General features: G+C 43.3%; 2 protein-coding genes across 7 annotated transcripts in view; both read left to right on the plus strand.

The window, feature by feature from the left end:
- The window catches only part of PRDM10 (PR/SET domain 10), a 117,995-nt gene extending 114,028 nt beyond the window's left edge, over positions 1 to 3,967 (plus strand). For all 3 annotated transcript variants that reach the window (XM_084781121.1, XM_084781120.1, XM_084781119.1), the window contains one exon: positions 656 to 3,967. In XM_084781121.1, the coding sequence (XP_084637247.1) occupies positions 656 to 859 (204 nt within the window). In that variant the 3' untranslated portion in view covers positions 860 to 3,967. The remainder of the gene's footprint in view (positions 1 to 655) is intronic.
- A 2,549-nt stretch (positions 3,968 to 6,516) lies between these two features.
- The window catches only part of NFRKB (nuclear factor related to kappaB binding protein), a 36,236-nt gene continuing 15,839 nt past the window's right edge, over positions 6,517 to 26,913 (plus strand). The window contains exons 1-17 of one of the 4 annotated variants that reach the window (XM_084782596.1): positions 6,517 to 6,632; positions 9,859 to 10,031; positions 12,147 to 12,348; positions 13,784 to 13,911; positions 15,256 to 15,430; positions 15,950 to 16,087; positions 16,642 to 16,715; positions 17,446 to 17,530; positions 18,182 to 18,362; positions 18,795 to 18,903; positions 19,420 to 19,546; positions 19,791 to 19,856; positions 22,949 to 23,028; positions 23,131 to 23,174; positions 24,266 to 24,326; positions 24,684 to 24,858; positions 26,530 to 26,636. In XM_084782596.1, the coding sequence (XP_084638722.1) occupies positions 9,897 to 10,031; positions 12,147 to 12,348; positions 13,784 to 13,911; positions 15,256 to 15,430; positions 15,950 to 16,087; positions 16,642 to 16,715; positions 17,446 to 17,530; positions 18,182 to 18,362; positions 18,795 to 18,903; positions 19,420 to 19,546; positions 19,791 to 19,856; positions 22,949 to 23,028; positions 23,131 to 23,174; positions 24,266 to 24,326; positions 24,684 to 24,858; positions 26,530 to 26,636 (1,887 nt within the window). In that variant the 5' untranslated portion in view covers positions 6,517 to 6,632; positions 9,859 to 9,896. The remainder of the gene's footprint in view (positions 6,633 to 9,858; positions 10,032 to 12,146; positions 12,349 to 13,783; positions 13,912 to 15,255; positions 15,431 to 15,949; positions 16,088 to 16,641; positions 16,716 to 17,445; positions 17,531 to 18,181; positions 18,363 to 18,794; positions 18,904 to 19,419; positions 19,547 to 19,790; positions 19,857 to 22,948; positions 23,029 to 23,130; positions 23,175 to 24,265; positions 24,327 to 24,683; positions 24,859 to 26,529; positions 26,637 to 26,913) is intronic. The other 3 variants (XM_084782597.1, XM_084782598.1, XM_084782599.1) reach the window with 3 other exon arrangements.

A 26,913-nucleotide genomic window follows, 5' to 3' on the forward strand; every position in this document is an offset into this window, starting at 1 on the left:
GATATATGAGAGAATAATAAAAGAGAGGAAGAAAAAAAGAAAAAAAGCCAAATTTGTCTTATAGTTCCAATTCTCCTGCCTCAGCATCCTGCGTACTTGGATTACAGGCATGTTCCACCAACATTCCTAGCTTATAGAGCTTTTGTGGGAGAAGGGGAGTATTGAGCAGGGCCTTGCTGTGTAGCATTTTGGATGAATTTTAACACTTGACAATTTCTAAATTCTTAGGAGCAACTGTTAAAAAGCCTGTTTTTTGTTTTGGTTTTTCGAGACAGGATTTCTCTGTGCAGCCTTGGCTATCCTGAACTCACTTTGTAGATCAGGCTGGCCTCTAACTCACAAAGATCCACCTGCCTTTGCCTCTCTGAGTGCTGGGATCATAGGCATGTGCCACTGTGCTCGGTGTTTAAAAGTATGTTTTATTTTTTAACTAAAAAACCTTTTTTTTTTGCCAGGTAAGGTATCACCATGTTGCAAATGTCTATACTTAAGGTTCCTCATTGTGATGACTTATCCATCCTTCATAAAGGACCATGGGTAAAGCATCTCTCAGAGGCACCTGTTAAGTCTCTTTGTAGTGATTCTGTGGACATTTGCCCTCCTCTCTTGTAGTAGCTCCCTCCCTCTCATCCAAATCTCTTTTTCCCTGCTCTAGGGTCATTATGTGTTATCAGAGAGTCAACCAGAACTGGAGGAAAAGCAAACCTCTGCCCTCTCTGGTGCAGTCCAGGTTCAGCCCTCAGCACACAGTGATCCCCTGGATTCCACAAGCCCCAGCCAACAGCAGACCACACAGTACATCATCACGACCACCACCAATGGGAACGGGAGCAGTGAAGTGCACATCACTAAGCCGTAGCCTTCTTCCTGTAGTTGGAGTCCAGAGCTCACACCACGTCTCCTCGGAATCTGAAGCTTCAAACATCTAGACCTCTTTTTAAAGATTTATTACTCAAGCGTTTGGAAACTGCAGTTTTGACACACATATGCCAGGGGTGATGTTTGCCAAGGTCATCTTTACCCAATTGACTCTTCAAACCCTTGGGATTTCTGCCAGGGAACACAGCTCTTTCAGGGGAAAGTTAACTTTCAGATGGAGAAACTCGGCCTTGCTCTTGAGCTGGTTCTTTTTTTGTTTTTGTTTTTGAACACACTTACAAGCCTTACTTTCCCTTTGTGGAAATACTAAGTGGCATATTATGTTCATACCAAAGGTGGAGGCAGGATGTACCAAGTCCATGGTCAACGGACTTCTGAAATCCAAGCTATGGCATCAAAAGAGAAGGAACATTTCATGGGTGTGATTAAGTCAGGACCACTTTATCTCATACATTTGAGTTTTCAGTAATTTAACAAAGGCAGCTTATTAGATGAAAAAATTAAAATAAGATAAAGGTTTGATGGTGGTGTTCTGATGGAAAAACTGTCATCTATATTTTTCTTATTGCTGATAACTCCCTCCTTCCCTCCCTCCCCACTCCCCCTCTCACTGTGCTGCCCAGTATAGCTGTGAACTCATCGGCTTGTGGGATCCCCTGCCTTAGCCTCCCAAGTAGCTGGGACTATAGTTGGGCTCCACTATGGCAGTTGTTTTTTAACTTTCTTGTTTTGGAAAACCTACTGGGCAGCAGTAGTGCTCCACACAGGTGCTGACCCCAGGCTTATTTGACTCCCTGCATGATTGCAACTGGATTTAAGCCTCTACATTAAAGCTCTGCTTCGAGACTTCTGGCTATATATATAGCCATGTTGAAGATGGAGATAATAGTTTTATGAAAAATTGCTAAATTTATTGTGTATATATACGTACAGACATATATATATACAAATACACCCTTATGGAGAGAGAAAACTGAGACATTGTCCTGCCTTGCAGGGTCTACTTACTGCTCATTTGTAAAGGATGGGTTCCTTACTCTGATCAGGTGTTTATGTAGGACATTTTGTGTGTGATGCTGGGAATCAAACCTGGGGCCTCTTGCATGCTAGGCAGGTTCCCCACCGCTGAGCTACAACTCTCCCCCCTACATTGCACTCTTATTCACTGCATTGGGCATATTTTAGTACGTTCAATGCTGTCTTAAAAATGAAGATTCTTTAAGGTTGGGTAGAAAGGAGGCCTTTCTTGTTTTTAAGCGTTTTAAACCTGAAGCATATTGTAACTCACCCAGAACTTGTTATAAGATGACCAACTTCCCTCTTAGGGCAAAGATAAAACTAAGGGACCATTGTAATACACTGAGGGAAAAGGATGGGTGCGGAGGGGTATTACCAGATAGTTGGGAGAGGAAAGCAGTTTTCTGTGTGATAGTGGTCTTCTGTGTGTTCCTGTTTGGGAGTCTTGTTTGCTGTGAATCTAGTGGGGAGTGTTGCCCCTCTTTTTACTGCACATTCCAGTTGTACCCATAAGACATCTTAAAAGCCTGTATTTTAACAACTTTTTTGTGACATACATTTTAAAGATAATTATTGTAGAGTGAATTTATCACTCCAGATCTGGAAGACCTAAGTTCATTTCAAATGAAGTTAACTAATTTATTTTATTTACATTTCTAAGGAAAAACTGGGTCTGTGGATTAAGAAATAGAATAACTTCTGTGTGGTAAAGATGCCTTTCTGAAAAGTAATCATTTGGTTTGAAGTCACTTTATTATGTAGATCCTGCACTTTCCTTTTGAGATCTCCTTCATAGACTTATGTCTAAAGATTTGGGCATGAACAAAACTTAAGAAAATTACCTAAAAAAAAAAAAGTGTGGAAATGGACAATGGACTCCGTAGCTTTGACAACAAAAAGGTAACAATATTTTCAACATGAAATGTTGACTCCAAGTTACAAAATGCAAGACTCTGGTTCCCAAAGCCCTATGGTGTAATGGCTGTAACTACTCCAAGTTCCCCAAAGTCCTGTGGTATAATGACTAATTATCTGAGTCTCACCCAGAGAGACTCAGAAGGTAAAGAGTCCTACACCATCTCAAAGGTACACTTTTAGCTCTTGTAATTTACATTTGACCTGCTGGGCCAGGTGCGTGGAACAGACCTTTAATCCCAGCACTCTCGGAGGTGAGGCAGGCGAATCTGAGTTGGAGGCCACTCTGGTCTACAGAGAGTTCAAGGACAGCCAGGGCTGCACAGAGAAACCCTGTCTTGAAAAAGAAAGTAAACAAGTAAATAATAAATTTGACTTGTTGGATTCTCTTTAATTTGAGCCAGCAAGATCTCCCCTCTTCTCAGGAATAACCCAGTGATCAAAATAAAAAGCCCATCAATGAAGGACTGGTGGTTTTATGTCAGTTATTTTTTAACTTTTAAAACACACAGAGGAAAATACTATTGAAGGACCTCTTTGTCTCCTTTCCTTCTAAATTTTACTTGACTTTTTTTGGTCCTTATGTGGAATAAGTAAATTTGAGAACATATATCATTAACCAGAGATGCAGGTGGTAGTGAGGCCATCACCACTTTAAGATCAGGTATTTTATGAATTTATCCCGTGGTAACAGAAGAGATGGCAAAGTATAATCCTCTGACAGCCCAGTTTGGAAAACACATGTAGCCAAGGTCTATATGGTAATTTCTCCCAGACACCGTGGACTGCATTCAATACAGTGTGACTATTTTGAAGTGGGTTGAATATAGAGATTTTTTTTTTACATTTTTATTGTTTAGTTTGTGCCCAGAGAAATGGATATTTCATCATGTAAGAGTCCTCTTTTTCTGGAAAGACTTTCTGTTTCGATGTTCTTGAATTATCTTCTGACCTGGAATTATTCTTTCAAAAAAAATTCTTAAAATATCTAGAACTAAAAAGCACCTAATGAGATGCTGAAGCTGGCCCATTGGTTGAAAGTATTGATTCTACTGTTATTTAAATGTGAACATTTACTGTATATTCAGTGAGTTATAGTATTAATAGTCTTGTGCTACCTAGCAGGTGTAAAAATTAATAAATATTTTTTTAATAAGCATGTTTCTTCCTTGAGTATGTGTATACAGGGACTACTGATATGGTTAGATATTTTCTTATAAATATTACATAAGCCATCCTGATCTGCAAAGTAAGTTGTAGGTTAGTCTAAGCTAACCTGAAACCCTGTCTCAATACTCCCCTCCTCAAAATATTACACTTTAGATTTTGATTCCCAATCTGGCATTTAAGAACCTTGGAAGTTTTTCTCTCCATCTTCCTTCTAACATACAGAAAGCTGAACAAACAGAAAATCCAACAATCTAAGATCCATCAAGAATTAAGATCGTGGGAAAAACTGCTGGCCTCACAATTGGGGAGACTGACAGGCAAATACAAAAAATCACAACCTCTTGAGTAAAATCCTCTAAGTGAACCAGTGCCAGCCAAGATAGGAAAACCTGAACTAAAAGCAATGGACCGTAGGAGCCTCAGTGTGGAGAAATCTGAGAGACTTAACTCCAAGGGAGGCAGAGGCAGGCAGATGGATGTGAGGCCAGCCTGGTCTACAGAGCAAGTTCCAGGACAGCAAGGGCTATTACACAGAGAAACTCTGTCTCAAAATCCACCACCACCCCCCTTTCCAAAAAAAAGAGAAAGAAACAAACAACTCTTGTGAAAAGTGGCCCAAAGACAGCAAGGAATATATACAAGTAACAAGTAAACATATGGAAATACATTATACATTTGTCACCACCAGTTAAGTTCAAATTAATATTAAAATGATACAAGGCTTTGGGTGTGGTTCAGTGGCTGAGTGCCTGCATTGTACCCCCATCACCAAAATGAAAACCTTATTATTTACTTTTGGTTGGAAAAAAGATTCAAAGTCTGCCAAATGTGGTGGCATCTATGGTAATGCTAGTGCTTGGAAGTCTAAGGCAGGAACATGGCAAGCTTGAAGGCCAAACAATGGAGACAGTTAAAAGATCAGCAGCTGTCAGAGGTAAGGGGCATATAAGGATGAGTAGGTGGAGCATAGATTGATTTTGGGGTTGGGCAGTGAAATAATATCATACAGATTCATCAACTATTTTAAAAAGTAGGTGAAGAGTATTGGGTGAGCAGGGAATTTGAGGCAAACTTAGCTTTGCTAAATTTTGCTGAGACTCTAAAACTGCTCTAAAAACAAAGTTAATGAAAATGGCAATTTGTAACGTTTTGTTGCACTGCTGTTCACACTTGGTGATTTCTATCTCCAAACAGGATCTAAGCTCATCTGTGGAGTCAGCCGGGGCACAGAGTTTTGCCTTTATTTGGAAGGCACTATTTTCCATTGAGGGAAGTATATGTGCTCCTCTGACATGTTTTTACTGAGCTGAAAGAACTGAGGCTAGTCTATGCTGGACTAGAGGGTGAAACTGTGGAATACTTGAGAAGACAGTCTAAGATAGAGTTAGGGGAATGGGGCCATGATAATGAGTAAGAAGAGTAAGTTTCTGACGTTTGCACTTTCTGGAAGTTATGCGAACTTGGGGACACCGCCTAGGTTCTGTGTTCTACTTGGCCAACCTTTAAGACTGCAAGGGTTCCTCCACTGTCTAGAGGCCTCAGCAAAGCCTTCCACATAGTGGTTGTTCTGTAACAGTTTTCTCCTCCTGCTGCGAAGCTTGCTTTTTTTTTTTTTTTTTTTTTTGGTTGGTTTTTCAAGACATGGTTTCTCTATGTAGCCTTGGCTGTTCTGGAACTCACTCTGTAGACCAGGCTGGCCTTGAACTCAAGAGATCCGCCTGCCTCTGTCTCCCAAGTGCTAGGATTAAAGGCGTGTGCCTCCACAGCAGGCCTGGCTGCAGGGAAATAAACAGAAAAGTAAACAATGCAAAATAGCTTCAGGAAATTTCTGAAACTGACTAGATTCTCTAGGGCTCTCTCTGCCAGAGTAAATAATAAAAGCTATGAGCCCCCCTCTCCCCAGATGGAAACTGAGCGACAAAGAAAATTCTGAGAGGGAAAAGGCTGCAAAGAAGACTGTGAGACCAGACCAGCTGCCCGGAAGTAGCAGAAACCAGCTGAGCTTCCTGGACGAGGTTTAGTCTAACTGAGGCACCCGGAAACGACTGCCTCTAACCTGTTGAGCTGCCTGTCGGCTGTGTGTGAGCCCCAGGTTCCTAGCTTTTGTGAGCTGTCACCCATGCTGGGGTAGGCCTCGGGTTTGAAGTTGTCCTTTGAGTCACTTCTGCCTCTATAAGTGACCTCTCACCCATACTCAACTTTGATGGTATCCGTACTCTTGTCTGCCCAGGGATCCCTATGGTGAGTGGACGGGTGGCGGCTCCCTGGGAACATTTTTGTCAAACAAGAAGTAGTTAGCACGGCGCCTAGTCAGGCTGTACTCTTTTTGCAGACGACAGGAAGCGGCATCGCTTTGTCCTCCGAAGCTCCTAAACCAGGAGAGCGCACAGCGGAACGGAACCTGCCCTCTAGACTGCCATGGAAGGATGTACCAGACCGGTCGGGACTGTTCAGGTGCTGCCCCAGGATCCACTCCAGGCGGTGCTGCCCAATACGTCCCGCCCTACCGTTAGGTTCCGCCCCCAAGAGCCCCGCCCCTTCCGCTGCCGGAGCCCAGAGCGTGCGCGCACCCAGAGGCCTTGCGGGAGCGAGCGCGTCCGGGAGCCCGCGGCCCGGAGAGCCAGCGGGTGAGACCCGCGGACCGGGCTGAGGTGAGGGCGGGCCCAGGCATCGGGGTTGGTGGGTGCGGAGAGAAGGGAAGAAGCGGGGCGAAGGGACGAAGCGGGGCTCCGTGGTCTCCGTCGCCGTGGGCACGTGGCGGGCCCCACGCGTGGCGTTCGGCAGCCGGGTGGGCGAGGGTTAGGGTGAGGACGTGTGGGGGAGGGGCGGGGCCGCGGCGCGCTGCGCGCAGGTGGGGCTGGCGACGTGGGGCTATGGCTCGAGATCCTTGCCTGCTGGTGACCCGCGAGGGCTCGGAGGGTAGGCTAGCCCAGGAACAGAGAAGAGGCCTTCCTGGTCTAGCGAGGAAGTCCCGGACACCCCAAGACTTAGAAATCTGCGGCTTCCGGGGTTCCACCTCTCTGGTAGCCGTTTGTGTTTTGTATTTTGAGTTCTTGTGCAGAATAAGTGGCAAGGCAGAGGCTGTCACTAGACACTACATCTAGCTTAACTAACCGTCGGCATTGAAAGAAGCTTACGAGCGAGTTGTTTAAAATTGTGCACCTGTCAGATGAGGTAACTGACTTTCTACGCTGTTCTGTGTCACTTACTAACATTTTAATTCTAAGCATCAAGTTGCGTTTACACTTTTCTTTCTTGTTTTGAAGCCTTGTTAAGTGCAAGTGCCCTGTTCCTTTCTCATTTTCCTCAGTTATTTAGGCGTCTTTTCGCAGTGTGCTGAAGCTGTTGTGGTCGCACTGTTGCCAGGGCAGCACGCTGCGTCAGTGTAACACTGTATCTTTCCTAGATCTGAAATACTGTCGGAACTTGAAATGATTTTGCAGAAAAGAGCTTCATTCTAGATACATTACAGGCCTGCTCTTTTATTATTTGAGAACTTGGGGAGTGGAAAGGATCTTCAATGTTACGTTAACCTATTTAGCTGGAGGGTGTTCACTGTAAGATTCTAAGAGTTCACGCCTTTAATCCCAGCACTCGGGAGGCAGAGGCAGGCGGATCACTGTGAGTTCGAGGCCAGCCTGGTCTACAAAGTGAGTCTAGGACAGCCAAGACTACACAGAGAAACCCTGTCTCGAAAAACCAAAAAAAAAAAAAAAAAAAAAAAAAAAAGAAAGAAAGAAAGAAAGAAAGAAATAAAAGTGTAGGGAGGGGGTGGTCCATCTCCTCCTTACCCAGAGGTAAGGAGCCTGACACCTGCTGAAGTAAGATGTAACAGATTAGTGACAATCCAGGAGTAGAAAGTTTTGACTTAAGTCCAGTTCATCTTTTCATTGTTGTGGGCTTGTTGGGCAATTTGTTGGTAATAGGGGGTAAGAGTCCAGTTATATAGAGAGCCATGGTTCTCAAATTGCGGCTCACAACCCTTTGGGGGGGGGCCGTTGAAGGACCTTTTCACAGGGATTGTCTAAGACCTTTGGAAAACACAGATATTTACATTATAATTCATAACAACAAACTTAGAATTAGGAAGTAGCAACAAAAACAGTGTTATGGTTGGGGTTCACCACAACATGAACTATGGGTTACAGTGTTAGGAAGGCTGGCAACCCACCGATGGAAAGTGATGAGTTCGTGTTCATTGTGTGTTGGTACGCAACAGTGGCCTCAGTTTTATATCTGATTCCAGCTTTGGGAGATGCTCTCTAAATATGTTCTTGTGTTTAGTTTTCTGAAAAGGATGACCAGCCTTGGTCAGTTATTATAGGAAAGAGGAAAATTGCATTAGTTTATGTGGATCCAAAGATCTGATCGGCCTCTGACAACTAGTGATACTCAGGTGATTGGAGTGTCGGGTTTATGTGGACTAGCAAAACCATACCAAGTTTTTGCAAATTTAAATTGAGAGTATATACAAGAGGTATTATTATATGTGCTTATCATCTGCAGGCAGGCCAACCTAATGTTGGGCAAATTATTTCCAAATTATGATCTTCCAATTATAATAGCTAAAATAAACATATTCATTTGTAAGAATTCTCTGACCTGGCACTCAGTCCTTGAGAAATAATTTGTATGTTACTATCTGAGCTTTACTAATGCTTCTGGAATTTATGGCTTTTAAAAAGTAATCTTACAGGCCATGTGCAGTGGTGCAAGCTGGTAAACCCAGCACTCAGGAAGTAGAGGCAAGAAGAGCTCTGTGAGTTCGAGGCCAGCCTGGTCTACAGAGCAAGTCTAGGCCAACCAAGCCTACACAGAGAAACCCTGTCTCTAAAGACCAAAAAATAAATAAAATAATAATTATACATTAAAAATGTTATTAACGGGGCTGGAGAGATGGCTCAGAGATTAAGAGCACTGGCTAGCTGTTCTTCCAAAGATCCTGAGTTCAATTCCCAGCAACCACATGGTGGCTCACAACCATCTGTAGTGAGATTTGGTGTCCTCTTCTGGCTTACAGGCACACGTGCAGGCAGAATACTTAAAATCTTTTTTAAAAATATCAGCATGTGTGTGTATATGTGTGCAAATATGCCACAGCATGCCTATGAAGGCCGTAGGACAACCTTCAGGAGTTCTTTCCTTCTGTGGTGGAACTTAGGTTTGTGTGGCACACACTTCACCCATTGAGGTACCTTGTCAGTCCTGCATGTAGATTTCTAGTGAACTTTCTAACAATTCCTAAAAACTAAAGAAATTATGTTGAGATAGATTATTGGCCTTGGAACTTGTAGTTATGGACCATGGTCTGTCATTTATTTACCTTTAAGACAGGACCTCATGTCATCCCCCAAGCTGGCTTAGAATTTGTGCTCCTCCTGCCTTAACCTCCCAAGTACTGGGGTTATGCACTTGATTGAGTATGTCTGGTTACATCTCAATTCCTGGGTCTTATTCTTCTAAAAATGGAAGCGTAAGAAGCATAAGAATTTAGTAGTTAGAAACATTTGGGAAAGATTTACTGGGTAAGTCTTAAATTCGCCGGGAATGGCGTGTTGGAAGGGTGGGAGGATAGCAGCATGGTTAGCGAACAGCATAAGATACAGCGGAGGGAAAATGCAGCCAGGCGCGGTTACTCTCTGTAATTGTAGTGTAGGAATGCTGGCTCAGGAGGATTATTGCATGTTTGAGGTTAGCTTAGTCTACTTAGTGCATTCCAGGCCACTTTGGGATACAGGATGAAGACCCTCCCTGTACTTTAAAAAACAAAAGACTTGCTGGGCGGTGATGCATGCCTAGGAAACAACAACAACAAAAAAAAACCCAAAAGACTTGAGATTGAATATTAGTGTCCACCGATCTCATTTTCTGTCTCAGGGTGTATTTTCGTGTAGAATTCCTGTGGAGAAGAAACAATGGACTCCTTGGATCACATGCTGACAGATCCCCTAGAACTGGGTCCCTGTGGAGACAGCCATGGCACGCGGATCATGGAGGACTGCCTTCTGGGTAGTACCAGGGTTAGTCTGCCTGAAGACCTTCTAGAGGATGTGAGTTGTAACGTTGTTGCAAGCCTTTTCCTCCCCTCTTCTGCCGGCCTTCCTTTGCACTTCTGCCTTTCTTGCTCCCTTTTATTTTCTACATTTCAGCAGTGTTCCCATACTACTTTTTAAAGTATAGTGTAGCTAGTATTCTGATTAAGGAAGACAGTCTAAGCTGAGGTCTACTTGTTTGATCAGCCATTCAGAGTAATACTAGCATGACATAAGTAAACCCTATTATAACAAGATAAATTTCACTAATTAAAAAAAGGTTGAATATCTTAAAGAGTAGAATTATATTTCCCTTAAAATGGTTTCTCTGTTCTCACTTACTAAATAAATGCAGCTTGTCTGTGTCCTTGAGGTAACCTTGTAGTTGGGAGTAGTATGTGTCTTGGGACAGAATATCAGCATGTCTTTGAATACTTTGACAGGTAAGATACAAAGTCATCATTAGTAAGGAGGCTGCCATCCATTAAGAGAGTGTGTATGTGTGGGGCATCTCTCCCCCATCTCCTCCTGTCCCTCTGTCGTGGGGTCTCATAGCCTAGATTGGCTGTGAATGTACCATGTAGCTGAATAGCCTTAAACTCGAGATCTGCTGCTGCTTCCCATGCACTGGCATTGCAGCTATACACCACCGTGCTTTGTTTATGTGATGCTAGGAGTTGAACCCATGGCTTGTGCATGGCAGACAAACATTCTGTCAACTGCGCTTCATCCGCAGCCCTCCTTTGTATCTTCTTTGTGTACTCTTTGAAGGAAATTTCTTTATGACATCTATCATTAGATGCTTATTTTGTTGCATACCCAGTTCATGCCAAACACAAGTAGATACTAAAACTAAAATTGAATGAAAAACAAGTTTTTACAGAAAGATATTAGATGTGGAGTCTTAGGTACTTGGGATACATGCATGGAAGGGTGTTTCGTGGTCGAATTATGTTGTAGTTTTCTGCTTAAATTTCCATACCTCTGTTATGCTGTTGGGATAATTACAGGTTTACATGGCCTTCTGTCTACTGTCACACCTTCCTTCTCTTTGATGGAGCCAAACACTATCTGAAGTTGTTAATTTAAAACAAAATCACAGTTAAGAGTAAAATAAATATCAATGTATTGGCACATTTATATCTATCTATTTTAAGCAATGACAAAACATAACAGTATTCACCAATATGTTTACCACTCAGGAGGCCGAGGCAGGAAGATCACTTGAGCTCACTAGTTCAAGATCATCTGTAAAACAATAACATGCCAAGTGCAGTGGCACATGCCTGTAACCCCAGCACTTGGGAGGCAGAGGCAGGTTGAGTTCAAAGGCAGTCTCGTCTGTGTAGCAAGTTCTAGGTAGCCAAAGCTACATATTTCAAAATAAAATATATATTAATTAAAACAAAATGGAATCCATACTGCTTCCTTTCATTTTTCAGTCATCTCTTCTGAGACTCCCTCACCCCCTACCCAGTTAATTTTTCCTTGCTGTTTAGTTTAAGGTGAATTCTCGTGGCTGCCGTCATACCCTAGTTGGCAGACATAGCTTTCAAATGGCTTTTTTTTGAGATAAGTTTCCTCTGGGTTTTCATGTACTGCCAAATTGTAATTTGTGTGCTGTCTTTAATAAGTTTTTTGGTTTTTTAAGCCAGGGTTTCTCTGTGTAGCTTTGGCTGTCCTGGACTAACTTTGTAGACCAGGCTGGCCTTGAACTCACAGCGATCCGCCTGCCTCTGCCTCCCGAGTGCTGGGATTAAAGGCGTGCGCCACCATGCCAGGCTAATAAGTTTTTTTTTTGTTGTTGTTTTGGGATACGGTTTTGCCATGCAGCGGAGGCTGGACTTGAACTCAGAATCCTCTTGCCCTTGCCTCCCAGGTGCTGGGACTACAGTGGGTACTGGCTGCTATAGCCAGTTAATGTCTACTTTTTGAGAACTGAGTCAAAATCATTAGAATTCTAGTCTGTTTAAAAAACGTCATAGTGTTGCCTATATAAGAAATGTGAATATACTTAAAACTTCTGAACTGTGTACCTAATTGTGATAAAATGGTATGTTCTATGTTCTGCACAGACACACAAAACCTTAAGTGCTTATTTATCTTTGCTCACTTTTTTGCAAATTCTTGTAGCCTGAGATATTCTTTGATGTCGTCAGCCTCGCCACATGGCAGGAAGTACTAAGTGACTCTCAGCGTGAACATCTCCAGCAGTTTCTGCCTCAGTTCCCCACAGACAGTGTGGAGCAGCAAGATGAGCTCATCCTTGCCCTGTTTAACGGGGAGAACTTCCGGTTCGGAAACCCTCTGCACATCGCCCAGAAGCTCTTCCGAGGTCTGTAGCTCAGTGTTTTCTTGATAGGGTTTGCACATATGCTCTTATCTTATTCTTTGTTTTCATGCCACTTATGTGGCATCTGAGAAAAGTGGTTTTGTGTATTTATTTGCAGGCTATGCTATTTAAAAAAAAAAGATTGTATTGATTTATGATAGAAAGCACATAATAGAAAAGCTATGTAACCGTCATAAGAAATAAAACATTGCCAGCATCCAAAAGATCTTTATGACTAGTTAAAAAAAAAAACCAAAAAACACCAGCTTGGGGTTTTTGTTTTGTTTTCTGCAGAAAGGCATGGCATCTCACCACTATACACACCTTTCTCTTCTAAAGATGGGTCTCACTGTGTAGCCTGTGCTGACCTTGAGTTTATGACAGTTCTCTGGCCTTAACTTGCTTGAGATTCCACACACAAGCTCTCACTCCTGTCTTGGCTGTAGATCTTTTCACAAAGGACATCCCCCCACATAATCCAGCCTTGTTAATTTACACTGAGCCAGTTATATAGAATACCCCTTACTTTTGTTTTTTTAACTGCTCCTGAATTCATAATATACTCAGCATATTTTGATTTTGTGTTTATTTAGTTCTATGTATGGAGGATCCATTTTTGGACACTGGCATTTTTAAAGATTTAAAAAAAATTTTTTTTTTTTTTGTATAGCAAATTTTTTTCCCTTATTTTCTTTTTGAGATAGGGTTTCTCTGTCCTGGCCTCGAACTCACATCAGTCTGCCTGCCTCTGCCTCTCAAGTGCTGGGATTAAAGGCATATGCCATCATGCCTGGCTTATACAGCATATTTTTATTGTACACTGCCCTGCTTTCTGGGAATTTGTTGTCTTGTTGCTTCCGTATTAGGTTTGTGTCAAGTGCTTTTGGTAAAAATGTTACATGGGAAATTTCCATCCTTCCCATTATATTGTTGTAAAAGCTTTCCGTCATTGGTAATAGTGGCCATCTGTGGTCATGTGTTTAAGTGGCATCTGCCTCCTATTTATTTATTTGTTTATTTTTGAGATAAGATCCTTCTCATTATATAGTCCTGCTTGCCTGGAACTCTATGGAGACCATACTGGCCTCAAAGTCACAGTGATCTATACACTTCTGTCTCTTGGGTGATGGGGATATGGGCATGGATCACACCACTATGCTATACATCTTAAATGTAAGGGTGCCTTTTTATCTTTTTAGTTTAGTCATCTGTTTGGTTGTACTTTGGGATCAAGACTTGTTTCTCCGACACCTTTAATCCCAGCACTTGGGAGGCAGAGGCAAGTGGATCACTGTGAGTTCGGGGCCAGCCTGGTCTACAAAGTGAGTCCAGGACAGCCAGGGCTACACAGGGAAACCCTGTCTCAAACAACAACAGCAACAAAACACAACATATGTGTAGACTGATGTATATACAGCTGTGTCTCTGTGTTTTTAAGATGGACACTTTAACCCTGAGGTGGTCAAGTATCGTCAGCTCTGCTTCAAGTCACAGTACAAGCGGTATCTCAACTCCCAACAGCAATATTTCCATCGGCTGCTAAAACAGATTCTTGCTTCCAGGAGTGTAAGTAATGTTCGGAACTAGATATGCAACGTAGCCAGTGACCTGGGAAGCATCATGGTATCATGCAGTGGTTCTGATGCAAAAACCAAAAGAACCACGAACAAAAGTTGGGCTTTGCCTTGTCCTCTTATGAACAGGTTTTTAGATTTCAGAGGTGTTCAAACATGAAATACAAAGTTCTTCCTAGAATCAGTATTTACAAAGAAAAGCAAAGGGTTTCAGACTGACCATGTGTTTTGAGACTATCTAGAGTGCTTTGGAATTGATGTGCAAGATGTACAGGCCTCTAACTATTGCATTTGTGTAGATCATAGAATTTGGTGACCTCAGGGTCCCTTCCAGTTCGATAATTCTCTGTGGCAGAAGTTATTAGGAATTCTTTTCTTTATTTTCCTCCCCCCATCCCCACCTCCACCCCCTCCCACCCACGACAGAGTTTCTCTGTGTATCCTTGCCTGTCCTGGAACTAGCTTTGTAGACCAGGCTGGCCTTGAACTCACAGAGATCCACCTGCCTCTGCCACCCCGGGTGCTGGGATTAAAGGCGTGCGCCACTACTGGCTGGCTAGGAGTTGTTTATTACTTTCTACCTTACTTAGTTTGTGTGCATGTGTGTGCTTATATGTGGGTGTGCATGTGCCACAGAGCATGCCTGACATGTAGAGGACAACTTATTGGAGTCTGTTCTCTCCTCTTGTCATGTGAATAGGTCCCAGTGATCAAACTCGGGTTGTCAGCCTTGGTGGCAAGTGCCTTTACCTTCTGAGCCGTCTCACTGACCCTGTTACGAGTTCCTTGAGACTTAGTTTAGAAATACCTGGATGTTTAGTCTGAGTATTAATTCTTAGTGACACAGGTCAACACTAAAATGGGGTATTTTTACCATGTAATTTAGGTTGTTTCTTATTTGAAATGCTTACAACCAGAAGTTTTTGGAATTTCAGATTTTTGGAATACTTGTATATTTTTTGGGGGTAAGACACAGATGTAAACAAAATGAGGTTTAACATTCAATGCAACTCACCTAAAGGTGATTCTGTATCTTTAGTATTACTTACTGTGTTTGGACTAGTCTGCGACACAAGATACAGTGCAGGGTTTTTCACTTGTGATGTTGTGTTGGTACTCATAAAATTTCAGATTTTATTTTAATCATGAATGATCATACTTTAAGGAATTTAGGCACTTTTCATTTGTACATAATCTGTACATTTCTTTGTCATTTAGAGGGGACAAATTGGTTTTGTTTTGTTTTTTTTAACATTGAACAGAATAAAACGTGGACTTGTCGACTGTCCAGTGAGCGAGACTTGATGACCTAATGCCTCATCTGGTCTCTTGCTAGGATCTGTTGGAGATGGCCCGTAGGAGTGGCCCCACTCTTCCCTTTCGACACAAGCGCCATTCACCATCCCGAAGCCCTGAGGAGCGGGAATGGCGGACCCAGCAGCGATACTTGAAGGTCCTGCGGGAAGTGAAGGAGGAGTGTGGTGACACTGCCTTGTCCTCTGATGAAGAGGGTGAGTGTCTGTGGGTATTTCTGGGAATCTAGAGTATTGGAGCCAGTGGTAGCCATGTGTTTCCCAGTACAGGTGCCCTGTGAGTTGTCTTGTTTTGTGGGGTGGAGAGGGGCTCGCCAGCTCTTGGTGGTTGAGTTGTTGAGACGCTGTGTTTAGGAGTGACTTTGTGCCCTCTTTACTCTTGTGCTCGTGTGGCACTTAGGTCAGATGAGAACATCTTGGACAGATCCCTGCAGGACAGGGTCTTTCCACAGTAGGCCTCTGGTCCCATTGTGCCACTTGAGAGAACTGCTTTTCCCCTTACAGGAGAGTAGTAGTGACTGTTGGCCTGCTGCAATGCGACCCCATCACTCTGTTGAAGTCTCTCTCCTGGAAGAGCCGTTTAAATGACCTAAGTGTGCTCCAGCTCATCTGGGGAAGGGTCAGAAAGGAATGTGGAACCCTGGCCTCCATGTTGTTGGCTTAGCCCTGTTGAACCCAAATGGCCACTTACCCAATCTCCCCTATTGGAGTCCACAGCCACGTTGGATTTACAAGAAAAATTTTCTTTTGAAGATCTCAGCTCATGGCTTCCAAGCTCTCCAGCACGTTCTCCTAGTCCTGCGGTGCCCCTGAGGGTGGTGCCCACGCTTTCCACTACGGATATGAAAACTGCAGGTGAGAACTGAGCTGATGCTACTGCAGTTCCACGACATCATGGTGTAGAAAAATGAGAGCTCCTTAGGGAGGTGGGGACTGCATTCTTGCCTGTCAGCAAGCAACAGTGCTACTCAGAGATGGGAGACTTGGAGAAATCTGGTACCACGCAGGATTTTCACCATCTAGAGCTAGGCTTCCCTGCTTTCCTTTGTTTTGAAATTGTCCTCAGAAGCTGATCAGTTGCTATTTCTATTTAAAGAAAGCATAATCTTGCTTGAACTAGCAGCTCCCTAGGCTGTAAAGACAAGAAGAACTTGGGTTTGGAATAGGAACCAAAGGAGAATGCCCAGCCTCTTGAGTGTGCTTGTGAGTCTGCTAAGTAACTGAAGTCATTTATTGGTACATGAATAGACAAGTGGGAATGCTGATCCGGGGACTGTGAAGACTTGTACTGCTTACGGCACACAGAACCAGAAGTAGCTCACTTTTGAATGTCTTGGATGACTAGGCAGATTTAAGTTACCATCATAGTGAATGACCTGGTCCATGTGGTTTGGTTCATTTACTTTCAGATAAAATAGAACTGGGGGACAGTGACCTGAAGATAATGTTAAAGAAGCACCATGAGAAGCGGAAACATCAACCAGTAAGATTGTGGTGGGAGTGGCCATGGGTAGCCTTCAGTCTGAGCCCTCTGGTTTGGCTGCCTTGAGACTGTTAGTCTCTGCCTGAATTGTGCTTTTTTGTAATCACTGTCAAAGGCAGAAGCAACAGGAGAGGATACTTAGCATCAGAGGTGTGAGAGGCCAGTCAAGTGCTTTGGCTTTACAAGGCATGGTTGACCATGGTGCTTCATTCAGTCTTTGTTTGAAAGTCATGATCTCGCCCATTCCCAGAGGCTGCATTTATCCTTGGTCCTTCAGCCAGTGGCAGAGCCACGAATCAAACTTGGTGCTCTACTGTTTTGTGTTGCCTCCGTTGCATCTCACTATGAAGGCACATCATGGTGGGGAAGTGCAGTGGAGAAGAGAGCCATCGGAGGCAGAGGGCGAGCTAGGGAGAATAGGGAAGGAAGGTTGAGTTCTGTCTTCTCCACTTCTTAAGTGCTCAGAATCCTATTTTCAGACTGGTAAACTGTTTTATGAGCATGTGGAACAAGAACTCAGAGGGGCTTTATGAACTGCCGCTGCCCTACGGCAGAAAGGGAGCCAGGTTTTCCGTGCTCCACTGTGAAGAGCAGAGTTGGCATTTCTGTACTTTTTAGTTCAGCATGATCCCTCGGACATACTGTATCTGTTAGGTAAATTGGCACAGTCACTATCAAATTTGGGTTCCTTTTTGGACCTCTATAACCAGATCTCTGATGTCATATCTAGGATCACCCAGACCTTTTGACAAGTGACCTGACCCTCAGTGACATCATGACTCGAGTAAATGCTGGCAGGAAGGGCTCTCTAGCAGGTAAAAGACTATGGGTCCCTTCACCTCACTTACGATGCTAAATTGCGTGGCATACTGTCTGTATGTGACAAAAATAAATGTAACCTTAGCTTTCTTCATGCTGACCACCTTTGTTTGTAATTGCTCTCTGAATTTAAAATGAGCACAAGGCCTGGGGAGAGAGCTAAGTGGATACTATGCTTGCTGTGCAAGGAGGATGTGAGTTTGAGTTCCCAGTGCCCATGTAAAAGCTGAGTGTTACTGCCTTCTGCAATCCCAGTGCTCTGGAGGCCCAGATGGGATCTCTTGGGCAGGTCCACTAGCTAGACTAGAGAGACCCGCTTCAGCAAACAACATGGAGAGTGACTGAGAAAAATGTTCCGTGTTATCTTCTGGCCTCCATGTGCACACACCTACACACGAGCATGCATATACATGCACAGGTTCTGTGAATAAAGTGAAATCAAACCACATCAGCACAGCATATTATTAAATATTAAAGTTAAATTATAAGTCATGCTCTGAGTTTGGTTTTTTAAAAAAGAGATCTTAATTGTCTTATTACTGAGTCTTTGACAGGCTTTGGAAAAGGATATATAGGTAAGACCTCTCACTTCATAATGCAGTTTTGTGACTTATACGTGTATGTGTGTGTTTTCTCCCCCTTCCCAGCCTTATATGATTTGGCTGTTCTTAAAAAAAAGGTGAAGGAAAAAGAGGAGAAGAAAAAGAAGAAAATAAAGTTGATTAAATCTGAGGCAGAGGATCTGGCTGAGCCCCTAAGCAATACTGAAGGGGTCCCAGCTCTCTCACAGGCCCCCTCTCCCCTGGCAATATCATCTATCAAGGAAGAGTGAGTGAGGCACAAAGATAATCGATTGTGCTGGGAGGGAGGGAGGGAGGAAGGGAGGGACAGACGGACGGAGTTAAGCACAGGATGAGCCTGGTCTTGGGACTTGTGTTGACTGACTGTGTGTGCTGAGCCCGAGATCTTGCTGGGAAACTGGCACCATGTTCTCTTAATCCCTTGAGCTCTTGTACTTACAAGGAGGCTCAAGGGACCTGAGTCAATCTGACATGTGTTTGTCGTTTTTATTCTTCCATTTAAAAAAACAAAAAAAGAACAACAACAAAAAACCCATGTTGTAACATTTGTCTGTGTGAGTGTGCAGGTATATATGTTGTATATATGGAAGTCAGAAGACAGCTTGGAGGAGTTGCCTCTCCCCTTCTGCTGTGTGGGGCCCAGACATGAAATGCTTGCATTTTCTTCCTTACTTGTTAGGCCCCTGGAAGACATCAAGCCTTGCCTTGGAATCAATGAAATATCTTCCAGTTTTTTCTCTCTTCTGTTAGAGATCTTGCTGCTGGAGAGTCAGGCTAGCCTTCCCATGGTAAGCTTTGTGGAGATGTGAACATTTTGCAGTTGCTGTGCTCTTGAGTGGTCTCTAACTATGGTTCTGCTGTAATACAGATCATGGACAAAGCATCTTGGGGAGTAAAGGGTTTATTTAGCTTACACTCTGAGGGGGGAATACTTACTGGCTTGCTTCCGTGGCTTACTCTGCTTGCTGTCATTAACCCAGGACCATCTGCCCAGGGGTGGTGCTATCCTTGGTGGGCTGGAACCTCCCACATCAATTATTAATCAAGAAAATGCCTCACAGATTTGCCCACAAAATTAGATGTAAGCAATCTCTCAAGTAAGGGATGACTTACCTTGTGCTACCGTAACAAAACTACCCAGTACTGGTGGGAAATAGAACTCCGCTGGATTCCTCCTACAGCACTGCAGCTAATTTACTTTGGGTATTTGGCAAGCTGGATATACATGCCCTGCTGCTCTGTCATCCTGCAGTTGCTGGTGTAAAGAGAAACCTAATTGGGTTCCATCTTTCCCTCTCCTTCAGCTGGAGGATCGGGTTTTGGACTGGCAGTCTTCTCCAGCCAGCTCCCTCAACAGCTGGTTCTCTGCTGCCCCAAATTGGGCTGAGTTGGTGTTGCCTGCTCTGCAGTATCTTGCTGGAGAAAGCCGAGGTGAGGTCTTTTTTCTGTGAGATTATGTTTTCTCTCTAAAGAGTTATTGCAGTAAACCATAGCTGCTCTTTGTCCATCAGACACATCCTGCATCTCTCTCCTTTCTGACACACTGAAAAACAAAATTAAAAAAAAACTCTCAAAACAAGAACAGACTCAGAAGCTTTCCCAGAGCTTAGGGTTTAATGCTCTCTTACTTGTGTGTCTTGCTAGACCTCTTGTTCATGCGATCCATTTTTTGCAGTGGTTCCTTCAAGTTTCTCTCCATTTGTTGAATTCAAAGAGAAAACCCAGCAGTGGAAATTGCTTGGTAAGTGTTCTAAGCTCCAAGAGCTTCTTTGTTTTTTGTCTTTAAATGAGAGAAGTCTGAGATGGGAAAAATGTCATGGAGAGGAGGGGGTGTCACAGCATTTCTGAGGAGGTGCCGTATTTCTTGTCTCAGTAGGAGGAAAAGAGACAGTGGCTCCATAGTCAGTGGGCTCATGTCTACTGCAAGTGAGGAGGAGGAAGAGACAGGGACATATGAAACTATGTGACCAGTGATGGTCATGGTGATGGCCTGTGGTAGCTTTTCATCTTGTCTTTACTGTGACAGCCTCTGCCCACCCTTTACTTGTTTTCCTGGTGTCATTGATTGCCTGATTGGAAGACTGGAGACTGTATAGCTAATGATGGAGTTTCGAAGTTAGTCAAGTTGCAAAGACCAGGTCACTGAAGTTGTTTTGCTTTTGTTTTGAGGGCAGGGCTGACTTTTTACTTTGTGCTAGGATGGCCTTGAACTGATCATCCTGCCTCTACCTCATGACGCAAGTGCTGGAATTACAAGGGTGACTCAGCTTTGTGAGATCTTGATTTCAATTTTCTTTTGCTAAGAAGTGAGATTGATAGACGATATGGCAATTTTCTAAAAAATTTTTGAGGAGCCTTCATACTGTTGCATAATGGCTCTATCAGTTCCTAAACCCACCAACTATGTACAAGGGGTACATAAGGGTTGTCTTCACATCCCTGCCAGCACTGTTTTCTTTTTGAGATAGGGCCTTTCTATACAACCCTAACTGGCCTGGAGCTCCCCCTGGATACCAGGCTTGCCTTAAACAACAGAGATCTGCCTCCTGCCTCTCCCTCCCAAGCGCCGGGAATTCCAGTCTGCCATCATGCTGGCCTCACCAATACTTCCTGGTATTTGGACCTTTTTAAAATAGTAACCACTGTGAATAATATCTCAGAGTGGTTTTGATTTCCTTTGTGATTAGTGACACTGAATCTCTTTCCTGTGCCTGTGGGCTGTTGTGAGCTCTTTTGGCAAAATACCTCCAGAATTTGGCCTATTTTTGTAAGTAAGGTTACTATAGTTTTATGATTGATTTGTAGGAGTTCTTATAAGTTTTTATTTTTTATTTTTTTGTGAGATAGGATTTCTCTATGTGGCTTTGGCTGTCCTGGAACTGGCTCTGTAGACCAGGCCAGCCTGGAACTCAGAGATCTTCTTGCCTCTGCCTTCTGAATGCTGGGATTAACGGTGTGTGCCACCACACCCAGCTAGGTTATTAACGTTCTTAGCTTATATGTAGTTTGTAAACATTTTCCCCATTCTGTAGGTTGCCTTTTTCTTCTGGTGTTTCTTCTTACTATGCATAGCTTTTTGTTTTTTGTTTGCATAGTTTTTGGTAAATGCAGTCTCACTTGGTTTGTTTGATCATTGTTGCCTTCTCTTTTGGTGTTATATAAGGAAAATTGCCAAGATCAAGGATATGAGGCCTTTCCTAATGTTTTCTTGAAATTGTAGCCTTGCAATCTAATCTTTACTTTGGGCTTTGTGTGTATTTTATGACTTTAGAATTGAATTCTATACTTGTAAATGTGGAATTCTTTTGCTCAGGAGGGAGAAGCAGGAGGCAGATCTCTGTGGGTTTAAGGCCATCCTGGTATCCATGGAGAACGCCAGGCCGATTAAGGTCACGCAGAAAGGCCCTGTCTCAAAAAGATAAAAAGCGCCGTCAGGGATATGAAGAGAACCCTCACACATACCTTGAACATAGCTGGTGGGAGTGTGAACTGATACAGCCATCATGCAAATAAAAATTCTTATTAATGCTCCCCGGCATCTTTTTTTCTTTCTTCCTTTTTTTTGTGGGGGGTGGCAGGGGACTCTTTTGGTTTTTCAAAACAGAGTTTCTCTGTGTAGCTTTGGCTGGTCTTAACTCACTTTCTAGACAGGCTGGCCTTGAACTCACAGCGATCTCCTGTGCCTCTCCTGCTGGGATTATAGGCGTGCACTTCACACTTGGCTTCCTAGCATCGTTTTTTTCCCCAGACATTGTCCCTGCAGTATTACATAGTATTGGCAACCTTGCCAAAAATAAACTCACTAGCCACATATGTATGAGTTTATTTCTAGACACTCTTTGTTTTGGAACAGGCTTTTGTACAATTTGCTTTTTTTCTTTTTTCTTTTTTCTTTTTCTTTTTAGCAGACTGGAAACAAGTATCTAAAACCAGCTTGGGGTGGATGGAGGAAGAACTAACTCTCTTAGCTTTTGACCCTAGGGTTCAGCCACAAGAGCATGGTACTCAGCATCTCTAGGGCTCAGAATGCAGGAGGAGTCAGCTTGGAACCGGGAAGGAAGATTACATTATTGATGATTGACTAATTATGAATAGCCTTTGTAGAAGACACAATGATAGGCAAAGATGGGTGTTATAGGGAAGAGAGAGTGTAGAGATTTCTGGATATGGCTGTTAGGAGTTGACTAATGAGAACAAATTTAAGCATCCTGGTGAATAGTCATTTCTCTGGAAAGTGGAGCTGTGTTCTGACGTAGCCCACCCGTGTGGCACTGATCCCATGGTGGTTCTAGTCTGCAGAGATCTAGGTGCCGTCATGACCCTGAGTACTGTGGCACAAGAAGAAGTCGCAGAAAAAGTAGTTCTCTCTTGTAGGCAGGCCACAGAGCTAAGCCACTTCTTCCTCAGGTCCTCTCACTTCTGTGCCAGTGTTAGGAACTCATTTTCTACCTACAAGAACAGGATCCTTCCCTGGTGTAAACTTTTGTAGCATCAATTATGAACACATTGCCTATCCTAGAATTGATATTGTGTATATGAACTCATTGCTCACTTGATTGACCTCTCTGAGGTCAGAGAGTGAATTTATTCTTGGTCTCAGCTTCATCCAAGTGCCTGGTGCACAGTGGCTGCACTGTAGTAGATACTCGTTGAAAAAGTGACATCGTGGGGTTTCGTCCGGGCAGTGAGGAGAGTGCCATGAGTATGTGGGAAGGACCAGTGACAGGCTCTGTTGTGTTTCCTTTCTGGCATTAAAGGAGCTGTTGAAGAAAAGACAGGATTCTGAATACTACTTGAAATCTCTTACTCTTTGTGTGTGCACACCCCCCATAGGTCAGTCTCAAGATAACGAAAAGGAATTAGCTGCTCTCTTCCACCTGTGGCTAGAAACCAAAGACCAAACCTTCTGTAAGGTGTGTCTCTCACTTTCTCATTACTTGGGTTTTTAGAACTCTTAAGTTACTGAAAATTTTCTAGCCCACGTACTTGGTAATGATTTTCCCTTTTTTGAGCAGGAAAATGAAGACAGCTCAGATGCCATGACACCTGTGCCTCGAGTGTGAGTACATTGTTCTTGTGGTGGGTGTTTCCCATGAAGCCATGACTTAATATTACTGCTATCAGTCTGCTGACATGCTTTACTGTGTTAGAGCTATAGTGGACCTTAGAGACCCTACAAGTTCACTGACTCATAGGTCTTCACATACTTGAGGAGGGCACTTCTTTTCAGTAAGAATAGCATCTGACTGCAGTAGTCTCTAATTACAGATGATCTGCCTTGTAGGTGGGCAGTTTTCCTATGTACACTTCCTGGTTTTCACTTAAAAATGATTAATCTAATTCAAGTTGCTCATTTTACTTGTAAAGAAATCCATGGCTAGGTACGATGGTGCACGCCTATAATCCCAATGCTCCAGGAGGCAAAGGCAAGTGAATCTCTGAGTTGAGTCCAGCCTGGTCTACAGAGTGAGTCCAGGACAGCCAAGGCTACACAGAGAAACCCTGTCTCAAAAAAAAAGAAAGAACCCCATGAAGTTCAGTGGCTTGCTAAAAGTTGGTGCCAGGACCCTGACTAGAGTTCAGATCCCTTGACTCCTAATTCTGTGCTCTTCTGCCCAGTCATCTCACGTTCCTGATTCCTACCTGTTCAGACTACAGGGTAGAGGCCTAGCCTTAGTGTAACCATACATACAGGGGGGTAGGCATGCACGCACACATGCACACACACATAAACACCGACACAAACATACTCATTCATATAGTGGGGGTTTAGATCTCAAGTTCTGGGTTCTTTGGAAGGCAGGAAATCCACTTATCAAACATATTTGAAGTGCTTTGTTCCCCCCCAGAATAGCATTTTTGTTACTAAATTGAGCTGACTTTTCAACACTACTGAAAAGACTAGGTAAAGATGCCATTCTTTTTCTGTTTATTCCAAACACTTGAGGATCCTGAGAATGGAGGTAAGGTGGGAACTATCAGTAGGACTTCTGTGGTAAGAGCTAGAGAGTAGACTGAGCAGGAGTTGAGTTCTTAGGAAGGGGTATTTTCCATGTTGCCAAGGGGCTAGTTCTAGGTGCTGAGAAAGAGTGAATGGTCTGTGACCTTTCTTCTTGCTCTCAGAGATGATACAGAATCTTTCTGTTCCAGAAGAACTGACTATGTGGTGCGGCCTAGCACAGGAGAGGAGAAACGGGTTTTCCAAGAGCAGGTACGATCTCTTTAGAAGCAGTATACACAGGGGCACTGAGCCTGGCTTTCCTTGATCTCAGCTCCTTGGGTATTGACATCCTTCTGCCCAGATAATTCATTGGTCAAGGCTGCTTGTTGGTAGAAATAGTTTGGTGAAAGGGAAAGTAAACTATTTTTGATCGTCTTTTCTTCCAGGTAACAAAATGTATTTTACTTCCCTGCCATTTCCTGGGTGACCAGCTGTGAGGACTGTTTTTCCCCTCTGTGGTTGGGTCATTGTTTTTTGTAAGGTTGCTTGTTTCCACCTGTTTTAAGGGAGCTCTAGAGAGAACTCCACTAATTCTGACATGGCAACTTCTGCCTTTTTTCTTGGTAGGAGCGTTACAGGTATAGCCAACCTCATAAGGCATTCACCTTTCGTCTGCATGGCTTTGAGTCTGTGGTGGGGCCAGTGAAGGGCGTGTTTGATAAGGAGACGTCCCTCAACAAGGCTCGTGAGCATTCACTCCTGCGCTCTGACCGGCCTGCCTATGTCACCATTCTGTCTCTAGGTATGTGTCATGTATTTATTACTAGGGGTTTCTTATTTTTACCCCAAAGCTTTCCTCAGATTAAGTCTATACTATCTGTACCAAACCCAGAACTCCTTTTACACTCCATCCATTGACAGGACTGAAGATCAGTCTTACAAGTGTTCAAATCTAAGAGATGGCTGGGTGCATTCTACCCTGGTAGATTGCTGACAAGAGCCTTTGCTTGGTTCTGAAGTCTTGATCATCTTGATGAACTGTTCACCAGCAGTTACCTTGTATAGGACAGTGCTTCCTTAGACAACTTTTTCCCTGAGATTGTTGATGCATGCCTGTGACCTGAGTACTTAGGATGCTTAGAGTAGAACACTGTTGTGAATTTGAGCTCTGCCTAGGCTGCACAGTGAGTTTGAAGTCACACAGTGACATCATCTCAAAAAATAAAAGAATGAGGAATTTATTGTATCATGAGTCCCTCTGTTAGTCTGGTGACACCTATGGGCTTCTTCTCAGAATTAGAATTCTGAACTTGAATCCCTCCCCACCCTGACAGGGTTTCTCTGTGTAGCCCTGGCTGTCCTGGAACTCTTTCTGTAGACCAGGATGGCCTCAAACTCAGAGATGTGCCTGCATCTACATCCTAAGTGCTGGGATTAAAGATGTGAGCCATCACCTCCTGTCTGCATTTAAATTCTTAAAATAGAGTTATAGAAGAAGCCAGTCATGTTTTAGTGATTATTAAGTTGTTAAAACAAATTCAAATGCAAAACTATGTTTTTTATGATACTGAATGATAGGACCCAGTAGCAAGTGTTTCAGTTTCTATAGCTTCCAATGGGGAGTGAATGTAAGTGATTTTATATGTTACACTTATAACATATAAAAAGTATTGACTCCCATTGTAACAGCACACTGATAGTAATATGTCATTTATAATGTTTGTTAATAATTGAAAGAAGTGCTAAATCGCTTTTCCATTTGTACATGAATGCATTTTATTTGGGTCTAATTCACCCTTACTCCCTCCTCCGACATCTCCCTGCGCCCCCCCCCCATGTTCTCCAAACTTTATATTTTCACTAAAAATGCAGTGTGTGTCTCCCACTAAGTCCAGTTAATGTCATCTGAATGCCTGTGGGTGTGGTGTGGGTGTAGGACTGTCCACTATAGCATGGATAACCTACCCCTCTCCCAAAGAAAACTGACTTTTATCTCCACGGGCTGCCAGGATTGTCTGTAGCTTTGCAACTAGAAATGGAGCCTTTTGAACCCCTCCCATCCATGCTGGAATAGTAACTAGATAGATATTGTGCAGGTCTTGTGTAATGATCATAGCTTTTGAGAATTTATGAGTTCAGCTCCCTCTCACTCGCAGAAGGTGCTGTTTCCTTTCAGTCTTGCCTAACGTCTCTTACTTAAAACCATTCCACCCTCTCTTGTGTGACATTCCCTGGGCCTTGTGGGAACGGAATGTGACACAGATGCCCTGTTTGGGATGGAGAACTACTCCATTCAGTTCTAAGAGATCCACGGACCTATATTCGTCTGTAGGTGTGTTGGATGGGTAGGAGTGTGGGGGCGGAGCACCCTGGCTAGTCAGTGAGCAGCTCAGCCTGACCCCAGGAGGTGAGGAGACGTTGTAATGCATTAGAAGCCAGCTTGACTCCTGGGTTTTGCATTGTCTAATGTCAGTTCGGGATGCTGCAGCTCGGCTGCCTAATGGAGAAGGCACTCGGGCAGAGATCTGCGAACTGCTCAAGGACTCTCAGTTTCTTGCTCCAGACGTCACCAGCACTCAGGTAAGTTAGAGAAATAGCCTTTCTTGCCTTTATTTCAGAATGTATTTGAGAAAAACTATTACAAAATGGAAGTTATGCTTTTTTTCCCTTGTGATACTGAGGGTTGAACCAAGGGTCTTGTACACGTCAAGAGCATGCTTTACCACAGAGCTGTGTTTCCCTAACAGAAACTCTCTAAAAATGAGTGAGTAATAATATGTATATATTATTTCAGGCCAGCCTGGTCTAGAGAATGAGTTCCAGAACAGCCAGGCTACACAGAGAAACTTTGTCTCCC

Source organism: Acomys minous (assembly GCF_964271855.1).
Source record: "Acomys minous genome assembly, chromosome: 5".
NCBI classification, from domain to species: Eukaryota; Metazoa; Chordata; class Mammalia; order Rodentia; family Muridae; genus Acomys; species Acomys minous.